Source organism: Polypterus senegalus, chromosome 12 (assembly GCF_016835505.1).
Source record: "Polypterus senegalus isolate Bchr_013 chromosome 12, ASM1683550v1, whole genome shotgun sequence".
NCBI lineage: Eukaryota > Metazoa > Chordata > Cladistia > Polypteriformes > Polypteridae > Polypterus > Polypterus senegalus.
In genome coordinates this window covers 42,783,341-42,808,064 of record NC_053165.1, presented here as the reverse complement: position 1 = coordinate 42,808,064, position 24,724 = coordinate 42,783,341, and the positions used below count along the sequence as shown (strand labels likewise).

The 24,724-nt window shown below is 39.6% G+C and overlaps 1 protein-coding gene across 5 annotated transcripts in view; it reads left to right on the top strand.

Moving 5' to 3' along the window:
* fgd (faciogenital dysplasia) overlaps nt 1–24,724 on the top strand; it is a 110,431-nt gene that overhangs the window by 77,306 nt on the left and 8,401 nt on the right. For all 5 annotated transcript variants that reach the window (XM_039770976.1, XM_039770975.1, XM_039770977.1 and 2 more), the window contains 9 exons: nt 2,690–2,846; nt 8,653–8,791; nt 10,116–10,174; nt 14,518–14,664; nt 18,806–18,898; nt 18,986–19,065; nt 19,236–19,266; nt 19,660–19,764; nt 24,594–24,650. In XM_039770976.1, the coding sequence (XP_039626910.1) occupies nt 2,690–2,846; nt 8,653–8,791; nt 10,116–10,174; nt 14,518–14,664; nt 18,806–18,898; nt 18,986–19,065; nt 19,236–19,266; nt 19,660–19,764; nt 24,594–24,650 (868 nt within the window). The remainder of the gene's footprint in view (nt 1–2,689; nt 2,847–8,652; nt 8,792–10,115; nt 10,175–14,517; nt 14,665–18,805; nt 18,899–18,985; nt 19,066–19,235; nt 19,267–19,659; nt 19,765–24,593; nt 24,651–24,724) is intronic.

Genomic DNA, 24,724 nt, shown 5'->3' with positions numbered 1-24,724 from the left:
TCAGCTGTCCTTCAGCAGTTATAAGAAACCTTTAGATACTGAGATTGTAATTTACACTCAGGAGGATAAAAAATAAAATTCTCTTCAACTTTAAGAGAAGCTAAGACTTTTATAACTTTATATGTTAAAAGAAGAACGCTGCAAATGCTGTCCAACAGTCGCCCTTGTCACTATCTACAATTCACTGGTGATGGGTAGGGATGACTGTGTGACTAGCAGTGAACGATAAAGAGGATAAAGAGGACTCGACCAATGTACCAGCAGAAATCTTTCTTTTTATAAATTTTTTTTTTTTCCATACATCTTCAATTTCGGGGCACCTGCAGCTCATGTGACCCTGGGATGCAGTGACCCATGGCCACAGTAATCAAAATAATAACCAAGGGGAGTACAGTGGGAGAAGAACACAAAGTAAAAACAGAACAGAGGAAAAACAACAAACTGATGCCTGTTTAGCCATATGTAGGCAGTTCAGAAGTGTGCTGTTGGGGTGGCTTACCCAATCAAGTATCTTGTAGCCATTCTCATCTTCTGTATGACACACTCTTGCACACCTTTATTCTCTGGTCTAGCCACTCTGCCTCCCACCTTGTGAGCATCTAACTATTACTCCACACCCATCTCCAAGCTCACCATACTGGCGGTCCGAGGGACTTTTAATCCTTGCCCAGTGTCCACTATTGAGTAGACTCTGGGGACTACTTACAGACTCCAGATAACATTATGAAGCCCTTGGTCTATACTGTGTGTGGTCCCAAGAGTGTGCATTTGAAACTTACGAAGCGTCAATAAGAGTATGCTGTGCTTGTCTTGAGTCTTAATTTATACTGTGAAAAATGGTAGGTAGATTATTTCAGTGGGGTCCTATAGGTTGTCCATCCTTCCATAGTTTCATTAATCTCAGCACTTATAAGAAACTATCTAAACCTTAAGATTTTGAGATTGCAGTTTATAGTCACGAGTATAAAAATGAAATTGTTCTTCAACATTTTGAGAAACTTAGACTTTTATAACTTTGTATGTTAAAAGAAGAGTGTTAAATTAAACCTAATCAGAAGCCATTTAAATGCACAAGTTATATGGTCATGCATATTATGTATGATGTAACTAGAAAATAGTGAAGGATAGGAAGAGGGTCAGGGTATAGAGGAACAATAAAGGATTGGGGAGACTGAGCGTGATCAAATTGAGAAAATTGGTTGCCAAAGCAAAGAGTTCTAAGGATCTGGAAAGTTCTCTGGAGCAAGTAAATGGGAAAGCATGCAGTATGGCAGCATTAAAAATCTCACACAAAAGGCACATCAACTTGTGGTGGAAGAAGTTCAATGGCAGCTGGAACCTAGTTGATAGCAAATGTATTCTCGATCCAAGTCATGAATACTGGGGAGGAAACAGGTTATGGTAAAGATTATCACAATACACTTATTTTAACAACTTGTGAGGAAGCATTTATTTATTTATTTTCTTCTTGCTTGAGTAAGGATTACTGAGTTACCTACAGTATTAGAAGCTGGAATGGCACATCATGTACTAATCTCCTTGGCGTTAGTCCCGAGTGTCACTTGGGCTGTAAAAACAGAGCTAAAGGCGTTAGTCTCGAGCGTCATTTGGGCAACTATATTGCCGCATCTCGCGTAAGCATTAGACCTGAAGATTACTCTGGCTGTAAAAGTGCCAACACTGTTAGTGCCAAGCGTTGCTCAAGAAACAATATAGGCATGTCTTGCATAAATGTCAGGCCCGAGTGTTACCCAGGCAATGGTGCAGACACAGCTTCTTCTAGCCTCATAATTTGTAAGAAACGTTTTTCAGCAGCCCAGGTATCGTCCGCTATTGGCAGTGATACGAGCAGTGATGACAAAGTGAATGTTTCTTCAGGCAGAGAAATTGAAATGAACAGTGAAATCGAAAGTGACACGCGTGTTAATCGCACGTGTGTAGTGTGCTTTTCAAAAGCTGATCAGTCTGGAAAGAAAATCCAGAAAGAATCCCATTATTATTGTCTCGACTATGACGTTGGATTATGTATTCCACCGTGCTTCAAGATATACCACACATTTTGACAGTATATACGGTATTAGGATTATTTTTATTCATTATTATTATTATTATTTCTATCATTATTAAACTTTCTACACTTCTGACTATGTAGTTTTAATGTTTTACAGTAGAAAGATCATATTTAATAAATATGTAATTTTTCAAGCCAAAAAATTCAACTCTTTTAACATGTTTTTTCAAGAAAAACTGTAATGCTAAGGTGGTTAAGGAACCAGAATCACTAAACTCAAAGTTACTGATAACAATATTGCATATGTACAGTATAGGTGAATAGCTCATGTTAGGTATATCTGAGTTATATGAATTGTGGTGACCACTGAACAGTTTACAGTCCATTACCAGAAAACAAATTCACACCACAGCAATTCAAAGGTGATCATTTAGAGCACATGTCCTGAGGAACCAGACACTGTGTGGCAGCGTGGCAAGCCCTGTACCAACATACGATCTTCTGCATATTATAGTCTGCTACGAGATGTGACAGATACAGCAATGTAAAGAGTGAGGGAGCACTTGAGATCTTTACATGTTTTAGCTTAAACGAGTCTGAATATTGTATACAGATTATATTTTACACACTGGCCTGTGCAATGTCACCTCTTAACAATCCTTTTCTCAATTTTTTAAGGAATGAGAATCCTCGAATAGGTGACATTCTCCAAAAGCTGGCTCCTTTCCTCAAAATGTATGGGGAATATGTGAAAAACTTTGACAGAGCTATGGACCTAGTGAATACGCACACACAGCGGTCATCTCAGTTCAAAAGTGTTGTTCACAGCATCCAGGTGAGTATGGATGGTTGGGGTGTCACTGAGCTGTATATGATTTAAGGGGCAAATATTTTGTAAAACCAGAAGTGACCATCGTCCTTTATTAAAATGTCTAAAAATAATACGAAAAGTGAAGTGTGACATTCTACTATAGTATTAAACAGTTTTTGAACTGTAGTTTAATATATGTTATATTAAAGTCAGAACTTCTGAGCAAAATGTCTGACTTGAGGTTTAACACTTCATAAACATGAGGCCTGGTGGTACATCTATGAGTCTTGATATCTCTCGGTGCCTGTGGATTTCTGATCTATACTGATATGCTGGTCTTACGCGTATTATTACTCCTCAGTTTTGTATTGTTTCCTTCAGAGATTACCATAAATTACAGAGCACTGCAGGAACTGGTTGGTTCTTGCTTTGACTGGATCCTGCTCATTAAATGTTTCATTATTTGATTGGTTACCCTTCACCAAAGAAAAAAAAAATATCTGATCATAGCGGACATAAAAGTATTGTATACCATGTTGCTTACCTGTATGCATCTAAATTGCATTTTTGTGCACTTTTTTAGAAATCGTGGTCAAAGGGCTAGTCATGCTGCACAATAGAATTGTCACTCATATACTGTATGTGTTCAAACAGCACAGCACATTCAGTCCGATTGACATGAAATGACGCGGGTGCTCAGACTATACGTGTGCAACGCCCATTCACTGTGGTCACTACAATAATGAATTCCTGCAAGTTTAATGGTAACATCAGAAAATCGGCTCATGAGTCTTCTAAAACTACAGGCCAACCAAATGAAGTTTCTGACATGACAATTCTTCTGATCGTGCAAGAGCCCAATTGTAAGATGCAACTGGGCATCACAACCAGTCTTATACTGAATGTGAAGCAATGGCCACTGTAGCTGAAATTCATGTCAACTGAGAAAATCAGTTGGTGACTGCAAAATGGGCTTAAAAGCATGCCAGAATACATCCAGTATGAATTAAAATTCTTTTGAAAACAGTGTAAAAATCCTACCGTGGATGGAGATCATTTTAGTTAAAGAAAATGTAGTAGTGTGGACATAGCTTCAATATATGCATAGCATATGGGCAAAATGTTCTATGTAAGCGACTTTGACCGTGGTATGATTATTGACAACAAACATCTACAAAACCCCTTCTGGGCATTCAAACACTACAGTCTCTAGTGTTAGTGTGACAAAACAAAAAAAAAATCTAATGATGACGGATCTTTGTGTGAAAATACTTTGTTAAAGAAAGAAATATGAAAAGAACTGCCACTTCAAGGTAATGGAAAGGTCACCAATCCTCAAAGAACATGTGTTTGAAATAGGGATCTCTAAAAGCACTATGCATTGGACCTTAAAGCAGATGAGCTAGAATTCCAGGAGACCATACCTCTTGCCTGCTAAGAATAGGGGTATGAGGCTACAGTGGGCACATGATTGACAAAAGTGGACAACTGATGGTCAGAAAGGTTTCATCTGGTATAGTAAATCCTGGATTCTGCTGTGATATGTAGATGTTAAGGTCAGATTTTTATGTAAACAGCAGACTGATGGTGTTATTATAATGGTGCATTGAATGTCTTCTTGACACATGTTACACCTCTTAATATGAAATGAGCCTCATTTCTGTGTCACAGAGTCCCCAAATTTCTGCTCTTTTTTGAAATGGATATTTCCTTCAGGATAATGCACAATGTAACAAAACTTGCATTATCTCAAGTTGCTTCCACAAACAAGAAAGTGACTTGAGCCTGAGCCAGTGGTTTATCTGTCATATTTAGTGTGGTATGAAGGAGTTAATGTTTATTTTTTTTGACCATTGGCTCAGTAAACTTGTGACTCTTAGCTACTTGTTCAGCACTTACATCGGTACAGATCAGGTAAGGTATAGAAAAAGTCTGTGCCCCTCCAGAATGTGCCTTTGTTATTTACATGTCCTAAGGTGAAATGGCCAGAGACTCCTAGGTGATTTATGGTAACTTGTTTTCCTCTGATAAAAAGGGGTTCCAATTGGAGTGGTTTGTTGTCCTATTTGGCACAGAATAAATTGAAATAAACAAGTCCTCTAGTGGGCTGACATTCTGTGTCTGATACTCCAACCCCACTGTCTCGTGTTGGAATAAATACAATTCAGAAAGTGGATGGCTGGCTATTTTCCTTTGGTTTTTTACAACTTGATCGCGTCTTGATCTGCAAACTCTGCTTTTTACAGTACAGCTGTTGGAGGCACAGAGAACTCGTAGGTCTTCTGATGTTTGCCCCTCTTTTTCCAGGTAGTTCTGGGGAGTGGGTTGTATCTTCTGCATTTATTTTTGTCCATATTTGTCCTTGTGTCTTGTTTTCTTTTTTATTTTTATTACAGCTGGGATTTATTGTGTTGTAATAAAAAAATACCATCACTGGAGGAATGTGCCTCAGTATGTTAACACTGTTAAAGGTGGTGAAAGCTGACGCCATGTGGGATGGTCCTCTGGCACCTGTAATTATGCTGTATGCGCTTGCTGCATGTATCATTTTGTTGGCTGTCCATATGATTAAGTGTTGCTGTTCTGTTGCAGCTACTTCAAATCTGTTTTTGACTCTACTGTGCCAGTCTCTCCAGGGCTCAAGTGAACCAGAGGCTGTTAGACTCCAGTCACTATGACAATTATTATTATTTGTATTGAAAGAGCAGTAGACATGTCTAACAGCAATTAAAACATCAGCGTTAAATAAATGTCATCAAATACTTGGAATTACCGTAGTTGTAGACATCTCTTCTTTTAATACTTGATTTGTGAACAACAACATTTATTTCAAAAGCACATTTTCATATAAAGTATACAGAGCTCAAAGTGCTTTACAAGATGAAGAAAGAAAAAAGAAAAATATAAAAATAAGATTAGGCAATAATAAGTAACAAAGAATAAAGTAAGGTCCGATGGCCAGGAGGACAGAAAAAAAACAAAGGATACTGCATACATGGCCCATGGCTAAAGTACTAGACTGGAAACCTCAAAGTTTGTACTTCAAATCTGTCCCTGACCCACTGTGACCTTAAGCAAGTTATGTAATCTTGTAAGGCTCAAGCTTTAAAAATACGTTATCACTCGCTTAGTCCTCTTCCTATTGGGTCCCCAGTCTCATTACAGTGTTCAATATGGGAAGGATCGACTTAAAATCACACTGGCAGTGGGGAACATGGAGAGAGATTGTCTGGGTACAGAAAAAAGAAGCACTGTCTCCTCCAAAATACAATACAATACAATACAGTTTATTTTTGTATAGCCCAAAATCACACAGGAAGTGCCGCAATGGGCTTTAACAGGCCCTGCCTCTTGACAGCCCCCCAGCCTTGACTCTCTGAGAAGACAAGGAAAAACTCCCAAAAAAAAAACCTTGTAGGGAAAAATGGAAGAAACCTCGGGAAAGGCAGTTCAAAGAGAGACCCCTTTCCAGGTAGGTTGGGCGTGCAGTGGGTGTCAAAAGAAGGGGGTCAATACAATACATACACAGAACAGAACAAATCCTTAATACAGCATAATAATAAAAATTTTAGAAGTATGTAGCAGAATTGAACAGTAGATGATATCACATAATAAGATTTGGATAGTTTTAGAGTCCTGGAGACCTCATCCATCAAGCTGCCTCCCCATTTGGCCATTCCATGGCTGAAACGTTGCTCGGCCAGCCAATCCGATGAAAGGACCCCTTTTTCCCATGATTCCTGTGATCCTCCATCAGGGATGACTTTACCATAGGCAGGCAAACAACTTGGCAGGAGGGCCGTGGCACCAATTGTCACATTTGAGTACCGAGAACAGAAACAGAATATGTGAGGGTTAGTATTCAAATTATAACTATCATGTTACTTATGTTTTAGTGCTAATGACTAACAACAGAGATGCAGTCTGTACAGTTAATCAGCAGCTCTAGTCAGGATATGCTGAACTGAAGTAGTGAGTCTTCAGCCGAGATTTAAAAGCTGGGACCGAAGGGGCATCTCTTATAGAAGCAGGAGGACCAGTCAATAGTTTAGGGGCCCTGTAACTAAAAGCTCGACCTCCCACTGTTATTTTATTAATCCTTGGAATCATAAGCAGACCACCATCTTGAGATCTTAATGTGTGCTCTGGTTTGTAAGTCATGATAAGTTCGGACAAGTAAGCCGGACCTTGGCCATTTAATGCTTTATATGTTAAAAGGAGGATTTTGAAATCTGCCCTAAACTTAACCGGGAGCCAGTGAGAGGATTTAAGAAGTGGAGTTATGTGTTCATATTTTCTTGTTCTTGTAATAATTCTTGCAGCGGCATTTTGGATTAACTGGAGGCTGTATAGAGAACAGTTTGAACATCCAGTGAACACCGCATTGCAGTAGTCAATCCTACTAGAGATAAATGCATGAATTAATTTCTCACAATCCTGTTTATTTAGAAAGCGCCTTAATTTCCTAACATTTTTAAGATGGAAGAAACATGTTTTGGACAACTTTGTAATACAGTATGTGCTTTAAATGACATGCTAGAGTCAAAGATAACTCCTAGATTGCGGGGTGATTCAGTAAAATTAATTGGGATTCCAATGATAAATGTTAAATGATGACAAAATATTACTGTGATCAGCGTCATTCCCACCAACAATTAACATCTCTGTTTTATCTGTATTTAAAGACAAGTAGTTCTCATTTATCCACTCCTTTAATTCACTAACACAACTAATTAAAGACAACATCGGAGAAAACTTAATTTGATTTAAACGAAAAGTATAACTGGGTGTCATCTGCATACGAGTGAAAATTAACATTATGTTTCCTAATGAAAGTGGAAGCATGTAAAGTGAAAACAGTAAAGGTCCCAGTACTGAGCCCTGCGGGACACCATATTGAACTTCTGTGTATAAAAATGAAATACAGTGAAAATGAATACAGAGGACAGGAAGTCACTGAATTGTAATGCTCTCACACTGGACGTCACTACTCTTGAACTGTCAGAGGGCGTGTAAATTGAATTAACGAATTGGTTCTTCTCGGGTGTTGAGCTACGCACTGCTCTGCACTGTCCTGCACTGCTGATGCTTTGACAAAGCTTGCTTTTGCATCTGATTGTATGTTTTGTATGAAGAGGTTTGGCAGTCTTCCTCTGTCTTATTTTTTATGTACTGTATAATTTGTTTTGGTTTGATTGTCAGTTCCCTTAGGTTATTGATAGACATTGTTTAGATTTTTATAGGATTAAAGCATTATGCAAAACAAATAATAGTGCCTACTGCTCTGCAATGATAAGTTCAGTAAGCCACTGTTTTCTCAGTTACTGTCAGTTAGAATTGAATAAACCTTGAGTAGTGTAATAATTGTGTGTGTTCACTGTATTAAATACAACTGCTTTTACCACGTAATTGAGTGCTTGATCAGTAATAATCAATCCAGTTTATTTTTCTGTTGTGGTCAAGTTCTCAGGTAAAATTGAAGTATAAAGAATTTGTACACATAAAGAAACAGATCTGTTTACAGAACCAGTATCCTCATATGCGCAGACAATGCTAAAGTGGACACATAAATTATAGCGCATAAGGGGTGTGCTAGTAATTCAGAGGAAGAGTGTGCAGGGCTACATATGTATTTGCTTTGTTGCCCTGTTATGATAGTGGCCAGGAGACGTGACAGCAAGAGTGTATTTGGAACAGATTTCCACGATTGACAATATTTCAGGTGCTGAGTAGAACAACCAACCGAAAGCGCAGCATCAACAGCAGTCCTGGTGGTTGGAAACTGGATCTCGAGACAGGCTGTGTAATTTGTTTCTTTCCTCTCCAACAGAAACAGGACGTGTGTGGTAACTTGACCTTGCAGCATCATATGCTGGAGCCAGTGCAGCGCATTCCTCGCTATGAGCTACTCCTCAAGGACTACCTGAAGAAGCTGCCAGAGGACGCGGCAGACAGGAAGGATGCAGAAAGTAAGAAGATTTAGGCAAAGACCTTTATCTGTGACAATACTCAGTCAGAAATCCTTTAAGCATAGTCCCTTCCTTCTGAGCAATTTGAAACTTCCAACATCCCACTTCTTCAGCAGGCATCCATGGTGGTGTGGAGGTCTGGTACACAAAACTGAGCTAATCAGCGCTGTAAGTTATTATTAATCTGTCTCCTGGTCTGCTTAAGTCACATTACCTGGCATCTAGTGGTAGAGTACATCAGATTTGCCGACTGATGTCATTGGCAGACCATGTCAATTTAAACGACTCAGTGACAACCTCCCAGTGTTGTCGTGCTTAGTTCTTTTTGTGACTGTCTCATGAAGCCAGCATTGTACAAAGGGTTAACAGGTACAAATAGTTCAGCCGAAATCTCTGCCATCTTTTCTTGTTTTCATTCTGTTGTGGTATGTAAAACACAAGACATCAAACAGATGAGTTTCTCTTCTGTATGTTAGGTCCAAAATAAACGCATTCCTTGTTCCTTCTCAGTGCATTATGTGAATAATATTTCTGGTTGAGTATTCAGTTGCTGTCAGCCCTCATAAACAAAGAGCATGCCTCAGTTAAAAGACAGAATCAGACCTGTTTGATTTTACTGAAGCCAGTCACAGCCTAGTTGGAGTGAGTTGCTGGCCATGTCACAATACATGACCGGCATCAAGAGAGCACACTGCTGACTGACTTTGACTTGCTAAGATTATATAAATGAAGGCTTTTGACTGAAAATTATTGGAAATGTTTTGTAATGTGAAATAGTCTTTATTGAATTGCCTCTTCACAGTATAATTAATGGCAACATATCTGGCAGCATCACAACAAGCCTCACAGAACAGATATTAATAGAATAAAATATCAAACTGAAATGAGAGTGCAGTTTTGGGAGCTGCATGGAGAGCCTGGAAAAGGCTAGTCATCGGAAATTGACAACCCTGTTTTAATTAAAACAAGATGAAGGATGATTTTTATTGGAAGAACAGTCCTGGAAGACTACTAAGAAGAAAATGGTTTTTCAGCCATAGTTTTAGTAGTAGCAGGGCTAGGGAGACTACTCCTGAGAGTAGGAGCAACTTACAAAAAAGATGTGCAGCAAAGCATTGAGACAAGAGCAGGGTCAACGTCAGAAGTTCTTCCTGTCTCTCAAGATTGTATGGGGTAAGCAGGGTAGACCTAAAATGCTTCCAAACCACAAAAAAGCATTTGTTCAAGTATTCCTGCTTCACTTTAGGCTAGATGGGATGGTAGAGCTTGGGGTCTTTGTCTGGCTGAGCAATATTAATGCATATCATATTTTTAATTACCACAGAATCTCTGGAACTCATTGCCACGGCAGCTAATCATTCCAATGCAGCAATTCGCAAGATGGTAAGTAGAAATATCCAAAATGACCTTCCAATACCCTGACCCCACCCTACAGAACATATAAGTCAATTTTTCCATTCATGCAAAAATTGTGAAGTTCATGTCTCATTTCTCACTTGAAACAAGCACATAATTTTGGCACAAGGAGACCCGAGACAGCAGGAAATGATGAGCCATTTTTACTCAAACCATCTAGTTCTCTGTCTTAGAAAGAGGAAGAGCTTGTCACTTAACATTTTATCAACATTTTATCTTAGAAAAAAAAGTAGTAATAATTCATTTAAAGCACAGAGGAATATTTAGTCTGTGTATTATAAAATCTCCCAATAGGAACTGCAATGGGCAGCATCATAATGTGCTAATTGGGATGCAAGGGTGTCAGCAAATTCCTTTTTAAAAAAAGGCTAAGCCATCTGTTGAGGTTGAGGATCGCACATCAGGCTCTTACTCTTTGCCACCTGCCAGACCACCTCCTCAGCCTAGTGTGAGAAGTGCGTTAGAGACTTATCTCACTCGTTGATTAATACAAGCTCAGTGCCCTTCTTATATGGTAGCTGCGTACACAGGCCATTCAACACAAGTTTAGTCAAGAATTTTAAATCTCCTGCTGAGTGACTTCCGTCTAACAGACTAACAGTGATGTTGATGTAGTCACACAAGCAAAAATGCTTCTAAATATTTACTTTATGCAGAACCACGTTGATTTCTGCTCTGAGCTAAATTCAGGAAACAAAACTTCTTCTTTTGGCTTTCACAAAGCATTATAGTTCTCTGTTCTTGATGCAGAGTTTTGGCTGGATGCTTGTTAAAATGTTACTGACATAGCTGTAATGTTTTGAAGAATTTGAATGTACAGGTAAAAACCTGAACCAACCGATCTCTAACCTCGGCAAACAGGAATTACTGCTGAATAGCACATAAAATCTTTAGTAAAGAAATTGTTTTGTTTGCATGTGGTGTGATTGATAAGCACCAGGACGACAGTAATGTGACACTGAAATGAGACGGGCACAGATGGGACACTGTATCAGCAGGTCAGCCCTTAAGTGCACAGCCGTATTTGTTGTTTGATTAAATGCGGCACATGCTTAATCCTAATTCAGATAAACAAACTTACTCACTCTTAGGACTATGGACTAAAGCTTTAAAACATCAAACTCGCATGGACTAAAGCTTTAAAACATCAAACTCGCACTTTGACACTGGGACAAGTCATGGCTTACCTTGTCTTGTCCTCTTACATTTGTTATGACAGTACTTCAACGTGTAACACACCTGTAGATGTACGTATGGCTGACTCCTTGTCAGCTCCTATCCAGCACATCATCTCTCCTTAAACACTCAGTGCCTTTTCTTTTTCACTGTCTGCGGCTCCTGTTTTTAAACTCTCCGAGGGGTTGACTAACCCCCTGCACAGAAACTTTCAGAAGCTTGTAGAGAAAACTTTTTTTTCTAGAAAGTTACTGTCACATCCAACCCTGTCCCAATTTCAGTGCAAAGTCTGCTGGCTACACCAATATGTGAAATACAATTTGTGACACTGATTAGAAAGTGCTCATACACAGCACTGAGGCAATGCCCTCATTCTACATCATCTCTATACTCCAATCAGCCACAACAGTAAAACCACCTGAATAATACTCTGCAGGTCCTCCTTGTGCCACCAAACAGTTCTGACCCATCAAGGCATGGACTCCATAAGACCTCTGAAGGTGTCCTGTGGTATCTGACACCAACTCATTAGCAGCAGATCCTTTAACTTATGCAACTTGTGATTTGGGGCCTCCATGGATCAGAATTCTTTTTCCAGCACATCCCATAGATGTTTGATTGGATTGAAATCAAAGGAATTTGGAGGCCAAAACAACACTTTGAACTCCTTGACATGTTCCTTAAACCATTCTTGAACAATTCTTGCAGTGTAACTGGGTGCATTACCATGCTGAAAGAGGCCACTGCCATCAAGGAATACCATTACCACGAAGAGGTGTATACGGTCTGCAACAATCTTTATGTAGCTGGTATTTGTCAAAATAACATCTACATGAATGCCGGGACCCAAGGTTTCCCAGCAGAACATTGCCCAGAGCGTCACACTGCCTCTGCCGGTTTGCCTTCTTCCCATAGGTCAGACAACCTATGCCATCACTTCCCTAGGTAAACAACACACATGATCTGAATAGAAAACATGATTCATCAGACCAGGCTACCTTGGTCCATATTTTAACACTCACGTGCCCATTGTTGTTGCCTTTCCAGTCTGTGGCTGCACATACACAGCAAGCTGTGATTCACGGTGTGTTCTGACACCTTTCTCGCATGACCAGCAACACATTTTATTTTGTGCTACAGTAGCTCTTCACTCCCCATGTGCATCAATGAACATTGCTGGTTCACCTGTTGGCCTTCCTTGGACCACATTTGGTAGGTAATAACCACCAGCTGTTTTGGAGATGCTCTGACACAGTCATCTAGTCATGACTTTTTAGCCCTTGTCAAAGTCACTCAGATCCTTCAGCTTGCCCACGTCACCTTCAAGTACTGCCTGTTCACTTGCTGCCTAACATATGTCTCTCACCCCCTGACAGGCGACACTGTAAAGAAATAACCAAAGTTATTCACTTCCCCTGTCAGTGGTTTTAATGTTGTGGATGATTGGTGTATACTATTCTTTTTAACGTTGTTAGAGTTACCAGTACCTTATATGTATTACAAAAATAATTGAATGACTCTTTAAAAGTTAATCACTAAAGTAAAGGAACTTTAGCCAAGTCAGTTGTGGCCATAGAGGTGAATGGCACCAGGCTGCCCAAACTGAGCCGCCACCTCAGCTTTTCCACAATTTACAGAGTAAATTGCTAACTCTAAAGAATTTGAGCAGTTCCTCTTGTGGTTCATGAGGGATGTAGCCAAAGTCCATCCACCTCAAGCAGTCACGTAAGCCCATCGATGTCAACTCAAAAGTGCAATTATTCACCCAGAAGTGGAGGTTTAAATTTCAAAACAGAACTGCAAACATGTAAAAAGTAAGGAATGAATGTAAAGCTAAAGCAAAGAAATGAATTATTTCTCATAAGGGGGTCTACACGTGGCAGTCATTATCAGGCAAAGCCATTACAACCAGCATGCAAACCCACCAATGTTTAGCATTTTTAACATAGAATTTCATTTGCTCTTCCATGAAAATTATAGTCTTTGGAGAGAACAAAATAGGCTATCTGTGTCTTAGAAATGTCTTTTTACATGCTTTACTGCTTCGGATGTGACCTAGAAATTCCTGGGACATAGCAGCCATGCTTGGATTTCAGGCTTTGGGAAATGGCATACACTTAGGGATCGTATGTCATGGTCATGGTCAAAAGAACCTACATGACACATAGCTGTGTAATAAAATTGCTTGTTAACAGTTGGGTTTTCTTCCAGGTACTCTGGTTTCCTCACACATCCCCAGAGAAGTTTAGATTAGATCATCGGTGGCTATAAATTGGGGCCAGTCTGTGAGCGTGCTTGTGTACAAATGTGACCTGCAGTGGACTGGCACCCTGTTTCCAGTGTAGACTCAGTATTTTTATAGCACTGGATCTCTGTGACTGTCTGAATGAATCGGGTCTGAGAAAGTATCCATGTAACATGCAGGAGAGGAGGACTGGCTGTTCTGCCTCCCATCTTGACACCTGTTACACTGCTGCTGTTCGCTCTTTGCCTTCGGTTACTTAATGATTGTTTGTGGTAAGCCAGCAACTTAGCCCTCTAGTGGCAGTTATGAGTGTAACTGATATGCAAATCCTAATCATTTGCATAACTGGTTAACACTGATCTCTCTTTCCATCACTACTTCCAAGAGCAACTGTTTTTTTTTTTTTGTCGCAAGAATCAGGTCTGTGTTTTTTATGCATAAACACTTCAGAAAGTTCAGTGGCCAAAACATTAGAATTGTCACCATTTTGTACTTTTTACAAAGAGTATTCAAGAAACTCAGAACCAGGTGACACACTTTGTTGTTTTCACATTTCCTGTGAACCATGCACCATCATTAGGGTCTGCTATTGTGCACAAGACTGTAGGACCCCTCTCTATTTTTCAGTTAACTCTTTGTTGGCACCTTCTCATAACCTGTTAGCTCATGTTTAAAAAATGGGAGAGGAACAGAAGGATGACTGGCAGTAGAATGATTTCATTTCTTTTTTTAATATATTACCTTACTTGAGACAAGCTTACAATTTCTTATCCAGGGTCCTGCAGCTGTCAGCAGTCTGTGTTGGCTTGAGTATCTTGCCTGGATGGTGTGGAAGTGTGGCTACAGACCAAAGGGTGTCTTTTAATATCCATATACTTGTCCATTTAAGGAAAAGATGCACAGACTGTTGGAAGTGTATGAAAGACTCGGTGGGGAGGAAGACATTGTGAACCCTGCTAATGAGCTCATCAAGGAAGGCCACCTGCTGAAGCTGTCTGCCAAGAATGGCAGCGCCCAGGACCGATATCTTTTTCTGGTGAGTTAATTGTGTGATTTGCAAATTGTTTTTACATGAAAGGAGCATTTACTAGACTCGTTGGGGCGTGATGAGGGTGCTTGGTAGCCCAGTCTCTGCACGTGCGTGTGCATGCGATTACAAAATTTAGCTCTGCAGTGTGGTTTTCATTGTCATTATAGCGTGTGTTTTATGATGCTGTGACGTGCGCCAAATCTAAATGATGTTACAAATATTCTGTCTACACATCGATTTTCTTTGGAGCCCACATCTGTCCTAGTTGCAATGCAGGGACCCACCTTTGAGTTGCACACATCACACCCACTCACCTGAGGATAATTTAGTCTTCAAAGCAACCAAAGTGCACATCTTCAGAGAGGAGAAAAAAACACTCAGCCATTCATAAAACATCCAACTGTTTGCCGTGGTGTCAAATCAACTCAGAATCCAAGGTCTAAAAGCATCAGTGCTATCTGCTGTGCCACCTTGCTTCCCTCCTTACACCTACAGGGCATGCAAATTCAAACAACTAGTGGGACCTGCATGTGTATGTTGGATATAAGCCACCAATGGCAGGTATCCCAGTGGGCTTTACAAGCCCCAACACAAAGAGACTGAGCCCCACAGCACTTTAGACTGTCTCTCACTCTTAGTTGTCCCTTCTGGTGATTTATTCATTAAAAGGGATCTTAGGTTGTACAAAATGCATTTTGTGAAGGGGAATTGTTGGTTTGCTTAATTGTGAAAATAGGCCAGTGTTATAGTAATGAAGTAAATACATGTCTTCACGGTACATGAATAGGATTTGAGAATACTTCTATTGTACTTAAGTCTTTGATTTTCTGTCAACTTTCACTTTAATTTCATCACATTTTCAAGCACAAATGGCTACTTTTACTCCGATACATTTTGCTGGGCACATTTGTTACTTACAATATTAAAGCAGAAAAAAGTGGGCTATACAAATGCGCATAATGCTTTGATTGGTCAGCGATCTAAAATAAAGGCTTCCCCTGCATTTCAGACAACCGCTTTAGGAAAATGTGTGCATACAAAGAATCTGGAATGATTTTCAAATACATGACACTGGTGCCCAGATGACCCAGTCATCTACACAGTTGTTTAAAGTACCCCTCACTGCAGCCAACAGAATGGAGCAGGACTGGATGCTGGTGATGCGCAATCCCACTTTCATTTATTTCTACAGCCGATCGTGTCCTCATGACAGCCTGACAAATATAGTTGGGGATGATCCGCAGGCTTCAATGAGGTGCACTTGTGCATTCACATGCTCACTCACCTTGTCACTTGTGTTGCTTACATATCTTTTCATATTATCTTGGGCATCACAGCTCCCAAAACCAATTGTGCACTAGCTGTAAAAGACTACAAAAATCAGAAAAGTCAGTCATTGTCCAACCTGCTTATATATACTGTATCCTGACACAGGGTCACGGGGGTCTTCTGGAGCCAATCCCAGCCAACACAGGGCGCAAGGCAGGAACAAATCCCAGGCAGGGCGCCAGCCCACCACAGGGCAAACACACCCACACACTAAGCACACACTAGGAACAATTTAGGATCTCCAATGCACCTAACTTGCATGTCTTTGGACTGTGGGAGGAAATCAGAGCAGACACGGGGAGAACATGCAGGGGTCTCCTTACTGCGAGGCAGCCACTGCGCCACCCCAATCAGAAAAGTCATTCCTTTGAATATGCAGTTAGAATTGATAAAAATCTAAGTAAAGCACTTTAATGGCTTTATTTGGGTTTGTTTTGTTGACTAACATTATTATTAAGTTAATGTGGTCAATTTCCTTGTAGTCATGTGGGACATTTTTGGGGGCCAGGGAACACTTAAAAGTGTTTTCAGTTTAACCTAATTGTGTTTGTCTTATGATAATTTAATTTACAAAGAGATTTTTAGGAGTGGATTGACTCTTTAAAGCAAGTGATGCCTACATGCTTCTCCTATCAGCGCCTACCTGACTGAACTAAGACACAAATATTAAAATGTTTGCCCGTGCTCAAGGTCACTGTTTCAGGTTACAATTTTTTTTTTTGGCTAGCACTTTATTGATTATAATACAACTTATACCTCAAAAGTAGTCTGAATAATCAGACCCTAAATCCAAAGAGGACTGTTTCATTTATGTTAGGTAGAATGCCCAGAGGGGACTGGGCGGTCTCATGGTCTGGAATCCCTACAGATTTTATTTTTTCTCCAGCCGTCTGGAGTTTTTTTGTTTTGTTTTTTCTGTCCCCCCTGGCCATCAGACCTTACTCTTCTTATTCTATGTTAATTAATGTTGATTTATTTTGTTTTATAATTGTTCTTTAATTTTTCTATTCTTTATTATATAAAGCACTTTGAGCTACTGTTTGTATGAAAATGTGCTATATAAATAAATGTTGTTGTTGTTGTTGTTTATGTTAAGTTTGTGAGAACTTTACTTTGACTACCTATCAAATAATGAAAAATTTTACATATATTTCATCCGTCCATCCTCTTCCGCTTATCCGGGGTCGGGTCGCGGGGGCAGCAGCTTAAGCAGAGAGGCCCAGACTTCCTTCTCCCCGGCCACTTCTTCCGGCTCTTCCGGGAGAATCCCAAGGCGTTCCCAGGCCAGCCGTGAGACATAGTCCCTCCAGCGTGTCCTGGGTCTTCCCCGGGGCCTCCTCCCAATCTTTGATAAATAAGTACACTTATTATCAGATACTTTAAAACGTCTACTTGAGTACTGTGGTCATGGACAAAATTTACGTTAACTGGAGTCACTTTCCCAAAAGGCGTCTCTACTTTTACTCAGGTATGGCTGTTGGATACTTTATATAACAATGGGAGAAATAAATAATAATAATATATTTTATTTTGGTAGTGATTTTCCCATGCTCAAGGCGCATAGTTTCCTTATGATAATTGACCTTACCCTCACATAAATGTATTCAAATTCATTTTGCTTTCTGAAAAAATAGAGCAAAAATTAGAACTTTGTTTTACAAAAATCCAATCCACAGAAGATTATTTTTGTCCTGACAAACAGACCAAGAAATGCCCTTTTGCTATCCACCTGATGGCACCCAGCTGCCGTTTGACTGTGGGAAACAGCGACATCTTGTGGCCTAATTCCATAACTGCATTACACTTAGAAAGGCGGACATACAGGAGTGATGAGACATGACTGATGTGAACCCTCCCGGATTGGCTCCAGCTCCTTCCAGCACACACTGCTGTCTGCTCAGAGCCACTAAATAAAGCAGACTGGAATGATAAAGGGGACTCATGGGACATTATAAAATCACCCGGACTTTTGTCAATGCTTTTTAAAATACAGTTTGCACTATTGCTCCAAAATGTACCATACTTTGAAATGTTTTACTTAGAAACTGAAATAATGTACAAGGGGAGGAATGCCGATACTCAGTTTTACTATGGCAGGCACGTGGAATAAATAGAGGGTGGGTTTAACTCTTTGAGGGCTGAATATTTTTTCCAAAAAACATCATTTTCTGAAACACAATGGCTTCACACAGAAATTAACATGAAATGTCTGTTGCTGCATGCTGTGGCTGCCAGTTTGCCAAGAATGTGCGGCAGACAGGCTACATGAACCTGTTCAGCACCAAAATTAGTTGGGGACCAATCAGTTGAAGCTGCAAAACCTCATATTCGTTTTCCATCGCTTGTATCAAAATCAGAGTCTTAGCCCAATTCAGAGCGAATAAGCAAAATGTCTTCCACAGAGTATTTTGCTTTAAACATTCGCTTTGACCTCTCACCACATGTCAGTGCCATTTTTGCCATTGTCTGCGCCTTGCTACCCACGGGAGCGCAGGAAATCTCGGTCAAAACCTAACTTTCCTTCTACCAATTTGAGTCTAACTAAAACATAATGGTTGGTTTTGTCACAGTTTACAGATTACCAATTGTCGTCAGTGCCTCCTTTTGACAAAAGTCAACATCAGCCCTGAAAGAGTTAAAGTATGCTGATGGCTAAATGTTTTTTTATATGAAGCCGTGGTTACCTTAGATTTAATAAAGATTAATTTTTTACACAAACAATGGATTTGATATAGTGCCTCTTAAGTGTTTAAATGAACCCATATATGAAAGACAGTTAAGTACTTGTTTAATGTCAGTCATTTTTCTGTCCTCACAGTTCAACAACATGCTGCTGTACTGTGTGCCAAAGCTACGACTGAGGGGTCAGAAATTCAGTGTGAGAGACAAGATTGACGTTGCAGGAATGCAGGTGAGGCCCCTAACAGACACCCACTTGTCCCTCAGTAAACTGCTGTTCCTCCAAATGCTGTCTGACCTTTGCTGTTCTCTGTTTCAGGTGCAGGAGAACATAAAGCACAATCTGCCACACACCTTCACCATTGTGGGAAAACAACGCTCCCTTGAGCTACAAGCCAGGTAAAGTGTGGGAATAACATCTTGATCCATTTCTTGTCTTTGGCTTTAGAGTCAAAGGTAGAGCTCTCTAATGAAGGAGGCAGTGTAGCTTTATGGATCTGAACAGGGCTCTGTATCACCTGCCACATTCGTTGTCAGTATTTCACAGCTTTTCTATTTTTGCTTTACAGAACTGAGGAAGAGAAGAAAGACTGGATTCAGGTATGAAGTATCTGGCTGTCCTTTTCTGTGAAACTTCTTTAACATGTTTTTAATGTGTTGCATCCTGCTATGAAGTTCAGAAAGATTCTTCATGACACAGAGGTGATTTACGGCCTACCACCTGCAACCAAGACAATACACTTACGCATTCATCATATTTACCTGCTTGGTACCAATAACTATTTCAAGCCAGGCTAGAAATGTGTCCCACTGGCAAAGCAGGTTGAGTTGCTTAGCAGAATGTGGAGTTAGAGCAGGCATCACTACCATCATCAATATCATTCTTCTCATCCATCATGTGTTACCTGGGCCATATACTGTAGATAGGTAGAGAAGTAGGGCTGCCCCTGTAAGCATCCTAGTCACTTAAAGTACACTTCTTTTTTTTTTAAGGAGATCCAGTCCACCATCGAGAAGCACAAGCAGAACAGTGAAACATTTAATAAGGCGTTCAGCACCTCCTTTTCCAGAGATGATGAGCACATCCCAGATTCCCCAGTAAGTAGACAGTTGGTTGCCCTTACATCTCTCCAAGCCACTTTCAACTGCTGAGGTTCCAGCAGAACACTCCTAGACTGGTGTTAAGTGTGGTAATCTGAGATTTGGAGCCACTGTTTCTGATATTGGAACATTTCTGTAGATTTATGGACTGTTTCATCTTTGATTTTTAGTTTTGCATACTGGACTTTTAATGATCAGTACTTTTGACTTCTCTCTAGTATTCTGAATATTTTCCCATTCCCTGTCTTTCGGCACCTCTATTAGGTTTAGAGGAAGCTACAAGGCACTTCCCAGAAGACTTTAGCTATAAGATCCTTACCTATTTTTTTCACTATTCTTGGTTTTCCTTCTTGTATTCATCTGACAGTTTAAGCAGAAGCAGACTAAGAGATGACATGGCTGGTGTGTTTAAAATTATGAAGGGAATTAGTACAGTGGGGACTGTTACTTTTAAATTAGCTCATCAAGAACAGGACACAGTTGGAAATTTGTTAAGGGTAAATTTCACCAAAAGGTTCTCCGTGTGAAGAAAACCTTCATAGACACATGGAATATGTTACAAAGTAGTGCGGTAGACAGTAGGACTTAATAATAAAGAAGAATAAAGTGGATGGGACTGTTGAACTTTGTTGGGATGAATGGCCTGTTCTTGTCTACATTTGTGTAATGTTCTAATATGGGTTTTGTGGTAGAAATCAACATCTTAATTAGCAAGCAAGTCTGGTAAATTTGTTTAATCAGTAATCAGGCAGGCGCAAAGTTTGTCCATCCGTGTCATTTATTACTCGTCAGCTAATGCTTGAACAGGGAGCATCTTTTCACAACGCGAACGTCAGAATGGTCAAATATTAAAGGTGTAGGTCTATTTTATAAGAAACTGAATTTACATAACGTTTGTTGGTTTACACACAAATGATCCATATAAAGTAAAAGTCTATTTTGATACATTCTGGTTCTTCTTATATTCTTTGGTTTGAACCACCAACCTTTGAATTTCTGTGTACATAACAACTGTACATTTTGTGCATTTCATCTTTGTCTTTGTTGTTCACTTGATCTTTATCTGGTTTCCTGATAGGCCTAAATGGGTTTCTGACATTTATTAACTCGATAGATAGATAGATAGATAGATAGATAGATAGATAGATAGATAGATAGATAGATAGATAGATAGATAGATAGATAGATAGATAGATAGATAGATAGATAGATACTTTATTAATCCCAAGGGGAAATTCACGTTCCTTATACTATTTCTTTAAGATGAATGGTACATAACCCTAAACTTATTCTCTCACAGTTTGCTGCCTCCTTGTAAGGTGGGTTGGAAAGTCACTGAACATGAGAGTAAAATTCTAGCCATAACCCTACAAAAATGATGGTCCTTGACTACTTGAAGCAGGCATGTTACTATAAGAAAAAGGATGTGGCTCATTAAGGCTGCAGCCACTTGATGGGAACAATGAGTGTGGCTGTAGCTCACCTCACATAAAATGTCCATCATGTGTGCTTGAGAGCAGGGTGGTGCTCATAAGTTTCTAAACTAATAGTTTCTAAGCACATTTAGCCATCTTGCATACCTCAAACATACCTGTTGTTCTGTGTGACTGCCATAGTAAAACTGAGTATTGGCACCTTGCACAATTTATTTTCTAAACAAGCTGTAAGGCATAGTGAGCCACAGGTTACCATGAGGTAATATTTTACTGGGGACTTATGCTTCCTGAAATCTGGATTCTTTTATCTCTGAACTTTTCATTAATTGCATATTTTTTCCATACATGCCTTGAAATAGACAACTGAATAACAAAACACTCAGATATCAAGTCTTCTTGAAATAAACAGCTGTCAGTGCACGTGAGAGCATTTCACCACCAGAACAAGCCCAAAAGGAACAGAAGCAAGGCTATGACTCTTAAACTGTGTCTTTTGGGGAAGAGAAGGACCAAAAGCCAGATAGCTTGATAAATTCTAACAGGGCAGCACTCAGAAGTTTAATCACAAAAAGGAGATAGTTCTGTTTTTATTATCTTATTCAAGTATTGTTTATAATACTTAGTTCAAAAAAGATACCATAAAGGGCCCTTCTAATAGCTACTCTGTAAATTTAACATACTGGCAAGTTTGTAATCTTGTCCTTAATGTCCAGCTCTTTCTTGATGTCTAGTTTGTTTCTGTTTACATTGTAAAAGTAGATATCTGTGCAGAGCTGATTTGTCTTTCAACTTTTTCTATCAGCTTTCTAAAAATATTTATCCCACTTCCACCTTCCCAATATTTTCTTGTAGAATAGGAACGTCGGGCACCCTCTTTGAAATGCGGCTGAAGAGAAGACATTTAAAGGAATCTCATTCAGTATGTGGGTTTGCAGTTAAATATTGTGAATCCCCACAGGGTAGTGACTACATCTGCTCGGCAGTCAGTAAGAAAACGTATTTTGCAGCCTGTGATTGGAGCTTCAGTTCTGAAAACTCACAGTTTCTTAAGCAGTGAAGTGTGACTGCTGTCACCTCCCTTCAAGTGTTCATCTCAAGTGGGTTGCAAAAAGCTCATAGTTGCCATTTTTATAGAGGGCAGTTGTAGATTAAAAAGAAGCTTTGTGACAGTTCTCTCTGAAATTGGGGTTGACATGGCACACTTCTGTTTCTCTCTGATGATGATGTGGTTTGATCCATAACTGCCACTGTCAAGTTCTGCACCTCTCACTCACATGTCTTGATTGTGGAGGATCTCATAACATTTCTATTGGCTTCATATCTGCCAAGTCAGACTGCTCCACCAAAAATGTTGCATAAGTTGTGTTTATTAATGTCACTTTAGTTTGTCCTTTGATAATGGTGCATCAGTTGTGGTTGATACATTGCAAGTACTCTACGCTAAATGTTGTAAATATGTATGCCAAGATAATGTAGGTCGTCTCCTTTCTTGTTAACCACAATGGACAAGGACAGCTATACGACTGATTTTTTCTTTGGTTGGCTGTTTTAATCAAACCTCCATTCTACACTGATGATATTCATTTTAGCTGCCTCAGCTAACACGTACCAATAAGCTTGGCTTATAGCGTGTGAGCAGCGTGTCCTGCTGGGTGCGTCAGCATCCTAATTGGCTGGTATGTCCTGGCTTCCGTCCTGCTGCCTAAAAGAGTGATGAGTTGGAGGTCCTTCAATACATCTGATGCAAGAACTGAAAAAAGGAAAAATCATTTTGTAAGACTCAAATGTTTTTACTTCTGCACTTACGCCTTGATCATCTGCGTCAATCCATAATACTAAATTGTGTACCACACTAGAAATAATTAAGTTGTATCCTGTGACAGTGTAAGATTGTTGCAATATATTCTCAAAGTCCCTAAATGTTCATAGCACAATCTGAAGATCTTTTATATAAATATGTTGTCAAAAGAAAAGAACAATACAAAATGAAGTGTTGGTGTCCTCACAGATTCCCGTTTAATAGCAACAATAGACTTAAAAACAAAATTAAAAATAAAATAAAGATGTTCTGGGATCATTTCAGCTACCGTTTTATATGTTTCTACAGTCAGTCTGTCTCTAGAAGCTGTGGTGCAATGAATAAACACCGACTTCTGGTCATTTCTTAGAGAGCATGGTGACAGAAAGGGTGGGCCTTCTGCTAGGCCACTACTCTGTCATCGCTAGTGTTTGGAGGGCTCCTCCACTCCAGGGCTGGACGAGGAAGAGAGGTTAGTAACTGTGCCCCACCTAAAGCTGTCACCCACATGAACAGATCCTCCAACATTGTGCCAGAAAGGTGTGTGTGTGACAATGTCTACTGTATAAATGTAAGTTAAATACGTGTGTAAATGTATGTGGCAAAAATACAGGATATAACACTATCTAAAGTATAAATCACAGTGACACATTGATTACTTATTACATCACACAACTGTTAAGCTGCTAGGTTGGAGGAAACCTAACCTGAATATGTCATAACAGACTGGTGGTAAGCTCAGGAAGCAGCTACAATACCAGAAGTGGTAAACATCACTTCAGCCTTCTCATGCTAACTGTTCTGAGCAACTGGCACTTTCCACATTTGGTACCTGAAGTTCTGTGCGAAAACACTCCAATTTTCTTTTTCTGCTCCAGTTGCTGCATTTCCCCTGTGGAGGATGTCTTACATTTCTTAGCTTAATTAATGTACCTTATATACTCGCATATAAATCGGGTCTTAAAACACGAAAAATCAATCATAAAATCAGACCTGACTTATACACCCGTTCAAAAATGAGACACTTAATTTATTATTATTTTTTTTTTACATCTTCTTGCTTCCTCTGATCTCGCACCAGTTTCGCAGACACATTGAATTTTGTTGCAACAGTGCAGTTACCAATTTCTTTTGCCACTTCAACGACTTTTAATTTAAAACCAGCTTCATATTTTCTTCTGATTGAACGCTCCATCGTAGATAAGGGTGTGAGATACAGAAAAATACAACACAGTGTAAATGTCGCTTTGGAATAGTTCGGTTATTACCATGTGGTCACGTAGGCACAATACATAGAACAAAAAGGCAGTGTGCTCCGTGGTTACTCTCTCAGTGGCCGTTAGCATATCATAATCTCTTGGACCAATAGCGTGAATTTTCCGCATTCGACTTATACAGCCGACATTATAACATACCGGAAATTATATGGTAAAATCAAGCATCGACTTATGCGCGGGAGTATATAGGTAAATAAATTAAGCTGCAGAAGCTGTTTTTTTAAATTGAACTCTGCAGTAAGAACACAAGAAGGCGAAACGACATCAACCCAATCGCCATGATGCACCACTCAAAGTTTTGCTTTTTCTTTCCAGAATGTTTCAGGAAGTTTTTCATTGGACCAAGCAGAAGGAAGCAACACTGTGGCAGGGGTATGTATTCACCTATAAAGATTTCATGCTAGGTATTGGAAGTTCCAATCATCAAACATCAAAAGCTGATCAAG